This window comes from Cebus imitator, unplaced genomic scaffold (genome assembly GCF_001604975.1).
Source record: "Cebus imitator isolate Cc_AM_T3 unplaced genomic scaffold, Cebus_imitator-1.0 Scaffold159, whole genome shotgun sequence".
NCBI classification, from domain to species: Eukaryota; Metazoa; Chordata; class Mammalia; order Primates; family Cebidae; genus Cebus; species Cebus imitator.
Window position 1 is genome coordinate 1,419,603 of NW_016107474.1, and position 9,188 is coordinate 1,428,790.

At 42.9% G+C, this 9,188-nt stretch overlaps 1 protein-coding gene across 2 annotated transcripts in view; it reads left to right on the forward strand.

Annotated features, from left to right (window-relative positions):
• The window catches only part of CDH13 (cadherin 13), a 1,196,315-nt gene extending 1,188,279 nt beyond the window's left edge, over positions 1–8,036 (forward strand). For both annotated transcript variants that reach the window (XM_017543720.2, XM_017543721.2), the window contains exon 14: positions 6,455–8,036. Coding sequence is in view for 1 of the 2 variants with exons in the window: in XM_017543721.2 (XP_017399210.1) it covers positions 6,455–6,462 (8 nt within the window). In the remaining variant the exon portion in view is untranslated. The remainder of the gene's footprint in view (positions 1–6,454) is intronic.
• Positions 8,037–9,188: the final 1,152 nt, after the last annotated feature.

Here is a 9,188-nt window from a genome sequence, read left to right on the forward strand (position 1 = left end):
ATACAGAGTCTTACTCTGTTACCCAGACTGAAGTGCAGTGGTACAGTCTCAGCTCACCGCAACCTCTGCCTCCTGGGTTCAAGCAATTCTCCTGTCTCAGCCTCCCAAGTAGCTAGGATTATAGGCATGCACCACCGTGCCCAGCTAATTTTTGCATTTTTAGTAGACATGAGGTTTCACCATGTTGGCTAGGCTGGTCTCAAACCCCTGACTTCAGGTGATCTGCCTACCTCAGCCTCCCAAAATGCTAGGATTACAGGCATGAGCCACCGTGCCCAGCCCCTTCCTTTCTCTTTCTTCACAAAATAAAATATTACAGGCAAAGGTCAAATTGCCTATGTTTCTCTGCCCAGCTTTATTTTCTGTTCTCTCTCCTCAGAAACAATAGCTACCATCAATTAGCTATTCATGTGTGTGTCCAGATGTTTTATACTTTTACTACACAAAAACTCACACACTCACACATATTCACACACAACACATACAGTTCTATTTTGTGCAGTTTGTTAAACCTTGTATAATTCATATTATATTTGGCATACCGTTCTGCAACTTACTCTTCTCCCTCTCTGTATTACATTTGCAGAGCCCATCTTTGTCACTCTAACTCAGGGCTCAGCATACTTTTTATGTAAAGGGCCAGATGGCTTTGTGGGCCATATTAGTCTCTGTCACATATTCATCTTTATTGTTTTTTGTTTCTGTCTTTTGTACTACCCTTTAAAAGTGTGAAAACACTCACACATATAATCTCAGCACTTTGGGAGGCTGAGGTGAGCAGATCACAAGGTTAGGAGATCGAGACCATCCTGGCTAAAATGATGAAACCCCATCTCTACTAAAAATACAAAAAAAAATTAGCCAGGCATAGTGGCACGCACCTGTAGTCCCAGCTACTTGGGAGGCTGAGGCAAGAGAATCACTTGAGCCTGGGAGGCAGAAGTTGTAGTGAGCCAAGATCATGCCACTGCACTCCAGCCTGGGCAACGGAGCAAGACTCGATCTCAAAAAAATTAAAAAAAGAAGTGAAAACCATTCTTTGCCTGGGAGCTATACAAACATGGACTTCATGTTAGAATCAGCCCACAGCTTTCCTTGGCTGCACCCCATTCTGCTTCTTCATTCTGACCACAAGACGGTGCAATGGACTCCTCTATCAGCAGACGCATTTGAATTATTAACCATGACCAACTCTTCTACAGTAAGAGATCTCCATTTTCCACCAGCTCTGGGAGTGAGTGTTAGACCACAAGCCCAGCTCTTCCCAAGGACCAGCACTTAGAAGCCACTGCTCTGGAAATAACATTTGCAGCTGGGTGTGGTGACTCATGCCTGTAATCCCAGCACTTCGGGAGGCCGAGGCAAGAGGATCACTTGAGGTCAGGAGTTCAAGACCAGCCTGACCAACATGACAAAACCCCATCTCCACTAGACATACAAAAATTAGCCAGGCCTGGGGGTGGGCACCTGTAATCTCAACTACTCGGGAGGCTGAAGCAGGAGAAACACTTGAATCTGAGAGACAGAGGTTGCAGTGAGCCAAGATTGCACCACTGCACTCCAGCCTGAGCGACAGAGCGAGAAACGATGCTTGCAGAGATCCAGGAGCAATTGGAACTCAAGTATAACAGAGTTCGGATAAACTGGAGGGCAGTACTTTCTATATGACTGCAAAGATAAAAATTCTATGTGTGTGCATGTGGGAATGCATATGCACATGTACATGTACGTTGTGTTGTGTGTGTGCAGAAAGACACTTGCGGGGTTACGTCACACATTGTCCTCTGTAAATCCAGTTTCAGGACATCAAAGCCTGATTCAATGACATCTATTTGAAGAACCAAGGCACTGCAGGACACTGCTCATGGATCAGCTACTCTAGACTGAAAATGAGTGTTTTAAACGAAGACCAGAGCCCCTGTGCCCCTGCTTGTTAAAACACAGATTTCCAGGCCCATCCAACCTATGGCATCAACATCCCAGGTGACAGGAGCCTCCAGCACAAAGCCCGGAGTTTGATTATTTTTATACAATATTTTTATAATAACCCACATTCTGCTACCACCACTCCACATATTAAGTATTACTAACGATTGAATTTTTTTTAGATTTTAAAAAAAAAACAGATTTGGCAGTATTTTTTTCTTACCAACAAGGGATTTTCTTGTGGTCCTCACCTTGAGACTCCTGACCTACAGATGTCAATCATGAGCAGGTTCCCAAGGATTTCCCACTTCTCATCTCTCAAATGAGCTCTTGGATCAAGTTAACGTGAGACAGAATTGCTCGATAACCCCTAAAGAATTGCTTCACAGTTAGTATCATTGATAAAAGACATATCCAGGCATGCTCGGTGTGAGATACTGAATGTGCTTTATGCTCCCCTCTAAGCGGAGTCACCGTATCTAGCATCACATGATTATATCCCACTTTAAGTTGGGGCCTGTATGTAAAGTCGAAATCATTCGCAAAATGAAACTCTGGATCTCCCTGGGTAGCCAGAAGGGTACTCAGTTGACACTCCAGTGTTTTGCACCAGAAATACAGGTAGTTTCAGCCCCAGCAAAAAAAAAAAAAAAAACAGTTAAAAACAGGTGTTACCACTTACCTTCAAAAACACACTTGGTCTGGTCCTGAATAAAAGGCATAACATTTTCTGAGATTGTTCATTTAAATGTTAGAGATGCCTGCCAAATATCATGATTTATGTTTGCCAAAATTAAATGTCTCTATATGGGGGGTGGGAGGTAGACAAACTCAGACACAGTAAAGAAGTTTAAAGAGGTGAGTGGGCTGGGCACAGTGGCTTGTGCCTACCATCTCAGCGCTTTGGGAGACTGAGGCGGGAGGATTGCTTGGGGCCAGGAGTTTGAGACCAGCCTGGGCAACATAGTGCGACCCCGATCTCTAAAAAACAACAGCCCACCCTATGTCAGCTAAAAATTAACATTATATAAAATGTGAGCCAGCACAAAGGCTCAAGCCTGTAATCCCAGCACTTTGGGAAGCCTAGGCGGGCCGATCATCTGAGGTCAGGAGTTTGAGACCATCCTAGCCAACATGGTGAACTCCGTCTCTACCAAAACTATAAATATTAGCCAGGCATGGTGGCACACACCTGTACTCCCAGCTACTCGGGAGACTGAGGCAGGAGAATCGAGTGAGCTTGGGAGGCGGAGGTTGCTGTGAGCTGAGATCATGCCACTGTGCTCCAGCCTGGGGGACAGAGGAAGACACTATCTCGAAAATAAAATAAAATAAAATAAATCGTGTATGCCTTAAAAAAAAAAAAATCGGGGGCCAAGATGAGCAAAAGACAGGCACTAAACACTTTTTAATTTTTATTTTTCAGTGTATTGTTTGCATACAATAAAACGCACCATTGCAAGTGTACGGTTTGATGCGCTTTGGTAACTATACAGATTTGTATACCACATCCTAATCAAAATACATTTTCCTTGGCTTTTGCTCCCCTTTCCCCAGTCTGGGCTCTCATTGATCTGCTTTCTCTAATAACAGTTTTGTCTGTTCTAGAATTTCCTAAAGTGTATCAGGATTTTGTCCTTTCTATTGTCAAATGTATTATGGGCAGAGACAGGGCCTGAAAATGCATGAAACCCAGGCAGGGTGGGCTGTCCTCACCTGCAGATGGCTGCAGTCGTGCTTTGCAGATGAACTGTGGTCATTGAAAGCGACATGACATTATGGACAATGACAGTTGACCCTTGAAGGTTTTCCATGCACCTTGCACATGCAAGCTAAGGGCTTTATATAAATTTCCTTGAGTAACCATCTGAGTAGCCCTGGGAGGAATCACTTACGTTATCATCTAAATTGACTTAAAACAGGAATGTGAGACTCTAATTTGAAAACAAGAGATGGGAGCCTATTTCATGGATTTTATGCAGCCAAAGCTGGTTTTTTTCTGTTTTTAACTAATTTGCCTCCCAGGAGACAGTTGAAATGTCTAGAGACACTCTGATTATTATGCCCGGCAGGACGCCACTCGTGGCATCTAGGGGGTCAAGATTAAGGTTATCACTAAACATCCTGCCATGTGCAAGACAGCACCCCCCGCAAAGAAGCATCCAACCCCAATGTCAACAGTGTGGAGGCTGAGAAACCCCACTTTTCTCTCTAACCAAAATTAGACACAGAAAGTGGAGACTTTCTACCAGCCTGACAATATAAATGCCTTTTGACCATTAAAAAAAAAAAAACTAAGAGGAATATGTATCTGACCTAAAATAACATCTTAAGAACATTCTTCCTAATAGGCTTCTGTAAAAATAGTTCATATTTTACAACTGTCTTGCAGCGTGGTCATAAAGGAGACCCAATCATTGTAAAAATGAAAACAGTGCCTCAAGACATCTGAAGTTCTGAGCAGAAGGCAGCCTGTCTTCCATGGGCACTTCTTTATGGAGGCAGGACTGGGTTATCAGTAGGAGTGAGAACAAAGGTCAGATGAATGAGTACACAGCCCTTGTAGACTGATTAATGCGTCTTTTTTCTCCTCCTTTTGATGGAGCAAGACTGTAGCGAAGCGTGAGCGTGAGGAAGGACTTTGGAAACTATTACTGTAGACACGATACTTAACTCAGTTTCATGAACTCTTAGTCCTGGGCTGGAATTCACTCCTCTGCTGGAATTACCCAGACAGAAAGTGCTTGCAAGAAGTAAGATGGCAAAAAAAGGAAAATGCAGGCAAAAACATGCCTCATTTTGAAACTGGATCTGGGCATCCTAGAGCCAGAACCTCTCCCTGCTGACATTGCTGAGTTGAGCAGCGGGACAGACTCCATGTTGGACCCAGCCCCCCAGCTGGCCGTAAGGAGGAGCCACGAGCAGGTGCTGGGAAGACAGCCTCTTAAAGGCATGCTATGCTGATGTCTCTTTCTGTGAAGTTTTCTATATGAGTGACATGTTCTCAAAGACTGTAACACAGTAGGCCACAAGATGCCGTTTTTCCTCTGGGAACACAATGCTACTTTCATGGTTGAGTGAGTAATGGCCCCCAAAGATGTACTCCTAGTCCTAATCCCTGGATCCTAAGAACATGTTACCTTTTACGGCAAAAGAGACTTTGGGCAGGCGCCTGTAATCTCAGATACTGAGGCAGCGGAATTGCTCAAACCTGGGAGGCGGAGGTTGCAGTGAGCCAAGATCGTGCCACTGCACTCCAGCCTGAGCAACAGAGTGAGACTCTGTCTCAAAAAAAAAAAAGAGAGAGAGACTTCGCAGATGGGATTAAGTGAAGAATTTTTTGAGTTGGGGAGATTATCCTGGATTAGCCAGGTGAGCCTGACATAATCACAAAGTCCTTATAAGACAAAGGAAGAGTCAGTTAGAAGACCATGCAATGACAGAAACAAAGGGAGGCCAGAGGTGGAAAGAGAAGATGCTGCAGTGCTGCCTCTGAAGATGAAGGAAGGGACCATGAGCCAAGGGATGCAGGAAGCCCTTAGAGGCCAGGAAAGGCAAGGGAACGGATGCTTTCCTAGAGCCTCCAGAAGGAACACAGCCTGGCCAACAGTGATTTTAGCCCCATAAGACTCATCTCAGTCTTCTGACCTGTAGAACCATAAAAGAACAAGTTTGTGTTGTTTGAAGTTTATGGCCATTTGTTACAGCAGCAACAGGAAATTATTATACCATGTTTGGGCCAGGTGCAGTGGCTCCCAGGTGAGCCTGTAACCACAGCACTTTGGGAGACCAAGGTGGGATGATCATGTGAGGCCAGGAGTTCAAGACCAGGAGGGCAACATGGCAAAACCGCGTCTCTACAACAAGTGCAAAAATTAACCAGGCATGATGGTGCGTGCCTGTAGCCCCAGCTACTCTGGAGACTAAGGTGGGAGGATCGCTTGAGCCCAGGACGCAGGGGTTGCAGTGAACCAAGACTGTGCCGCTACAGCCTGGGCAATAGAGTGAAACCGTGTCTCAATAAAAGGATACCATGTTTGAAGAACCATCAATAGGTATCTTGCTTTGTAACTTGTGATCCTTAAGTCAATGTATACATTTTATATATATATAGTCATCGCATTCATATATATATATATAAATATATATAGAAGTCAATACATATATGGAATCATCACTAATCTCTAAAATACACAGACAGCTTGCTCATAAAATAGCCAAGCTCTGTGCTAAGAGACAAGAAGGACATAGTCTCAATGGTAACAGTGGTAATAGCAACCAAGCTCAGTCTGAGTGATGTTTGGCATCTAAAGTCACCATACGCATGTTCAGACAAGTCCAGCTTTTTATGATATAAGCATTCATTCTGTCTTCTAGCGTGATCCTTAAGGAAAAAAAAAACCCCAAAGTCGTGTGATGTTTAAAAATGTGTTTATTATAGCTTGCCCGTCATTTAACTGGTTTTTAGCTAAAATGTTTGAATTGAGTGGTGATATTCCCAACTTAACTCTGAACCTTCTCTGTTCAGGTCTGTGAGAACGCCTGACATCTGAAGCTTGACTTCCAAGTTTCCATAGCAACAGGAAAAAGAAAAAAAAAAATCTATCCAAATCTGAAGATTGCGGTTTACAGCTATCGAACTTCACAACTAGGCCTCAATTGTTCCAGATTTTTGTTTCTTTGCAATTTCACTTAGTCTGTACTTCATCATTTTGACAGCATCTTCCTCCCTCCTTTGATTAATGGAATTTTCTGCATTTTCCCTGAATGTTTAAAGATCGTGACATATGGCTCGATCTTCTGGGAGCAGGAAGAATGACTACTTTCTCTGGTGTGTTAACATGTCACTAGCCAGTGCTCCAGGCACCCAGCTTTGTCTGTGGGTTAGTATTGGTAAATGTATGAGTATCTGTATGTGTATATACACGGTATTTATAGAGAGAGACTATCCCGGAGAAGCCTTGTTTTGATGCTGTTCTTCCTTGCCAGGTTAAGCAAGGCAGGGTGAAAACTAAGGCAACTGAACCCTCCAGGGTCTCCCACATCAAGGTCAGCATGAGGACAAACCACAGAGCTGTCACTTTTGTTCTGAAGCTACTTCTCCATTGTCCCGTTCAGTCTGAATGATGCCACAGCCAGCCAGGCAGGTCCACAGAGAGGGAGAGCAGAGAAAGAAGTCCTTTCTCTTTATTGAGTTTGAGGACTACAACCAATTTTCACTGCCATCCGATACCATGATCCTGTGCCAAGGTGGTGAGGAGCAGAGCAGGCAATTTCACCACCAAATGCCAAGAAAAGGGCTGACATTTGCTTTCTGGGCATCCACCTGCATGTGTATGTGTCCCGAATCCACAGTCACACTGATTCTTACGGGGACACAGATCATGGTAGAGAATCTCTCCCTCCTGAGTAAAGGTACAACTGCAAATGTCATCATGGAGGTCACACATGCATACAAAGAGGTCTACAGGTCCCATCTTGTATACACATATATACCCACATGTACAGACATACATTTATGCACATTCACTCTGTTTGTTTCATATATACAGGCATAAAATAGAGTAAATACAGGTAGTTTTAAAAGTACCCTTTTGTGTGAATTGACTACCGTTGTTTGCAAACCTGAAAATAAAAGATGTTCATTATGTATGAAAAGTAACTGATTTGTATTCTGTGAGCATGTAAAAGCGGAAAGTTAGTGCTTGTTCTAAGATTACCTTCTTGTTGATAAACCGTAAATGAATCATCAAAGCTCACACCAAATTTTTCTATCAAACAAAAACTAGTGACAGCTTGTGGCTTTTTATTAGAGCTCGCCACGAACTAGGGTAAGGTAAGTGTCTTAGCATATGTTAATGCAGCTGCTTACTAAAGGTTTTAACCGCACACGCACACACACATGCTTTCTTATGCAATCTATGTTTGCACTGTGCTTTTCAGTTAGCCTTCTGTAGGAAGTAGAAGTCATATGTTGTCTTTGTTGTAGTGAAATTATACAGATAGAGTTTCCATATATTGTGTTTGTTTCAATAGTAAATCTTTTTGGAACATATAGAATGCAGAATTTTTTTTCCATTAAAATAAATGGGTGTTGGTGGTTAAAACTGCTGGACAGTAACTTTTCTCTGATTTCTATGTTGTGTCTAGTGTTGCTGATGCTGGGTCTTGTCTTAGCGCAAGTTAACATTTTTGACTGACTGTTTGGGGTCCCTCATACATCTCTAGTAGGTGAGTGAGTCTATAAAGGCAGAAGTACCAGCTCTCAGCCTGGTCAGTGGACACATCCACCTTACAATTTGAGGATGTTGCAATCAGCCATAAAGATAATTGCATACTCAAAGATGAGAGGGACCTTTCTCAGTTCAGTGACCACACTAAGCATAGTCACGGCCATCTGTCAACAGTCCCAAGACTTGGGGATTCTTCTCTGGAACAAATCCTGTTGCTGGATCAGGAAATGCCACTCCTTGAACTTGACAGGGTCATTCTCCGCAAGCACATGCCCCTGACTCAAGGACAGGAGAATCTAAGCCTGTGCATTCACACTTTACAAGATTTCTTCTACTGGCTTTATAGGGCACTATCACGTGCCTCCCTGGTGCACCTTGCTCCCTTCTTGCTGCAAGGCAGGGGGAGAATGTTCACCCTTGAACAAACCAAGAGCATCCTCAGCCAGTTAGGTGGCTGGTAGCCTGACGCATATGCTAATTGGCAATCAGGAAATCACCCTTCAATGTAAACTTCAGCCACCTACAGGGAGAAATACAGGAGCTGAGCGACCTTTCACTGAAAGAAACAAATACAAGACTTCTCCTTTTCTCTCGAGCCAGTAGGCTCTCCTGCACTTTGCAAACCAAACCAGAAGCTTACCTTTGCTGAAAATCCAGAAAAAATAGGAGTAAAGTGTATACTTCATTAATAAGTAGAATATGCCTCAACTTTCCCTTATTTAAACATATTCTCTGTCCCCAAAGTTCTAATCAAGACCAGGATATTTCTGGCATGTTGTTCTAATACTTTTCAAAAAAAAAAAAAAAAAAGAAAAAGAAACCCATTCTTATAGGCCAAAGTGGTAGCATTTCCTGAATCATAGATGTTTTGTTAAGCTGCTGGAATATATTATATTGTTTATTGAAAACCATAGTAGAATCAAAATGTTATTTCATTATTACCTATGCATTTTATCTGAGTCCAGGTTATTAAAAAATGAAGTCAAGTAAGAACTAGAAATTGCTTTTCCCAATTACAGATCTGAGGGT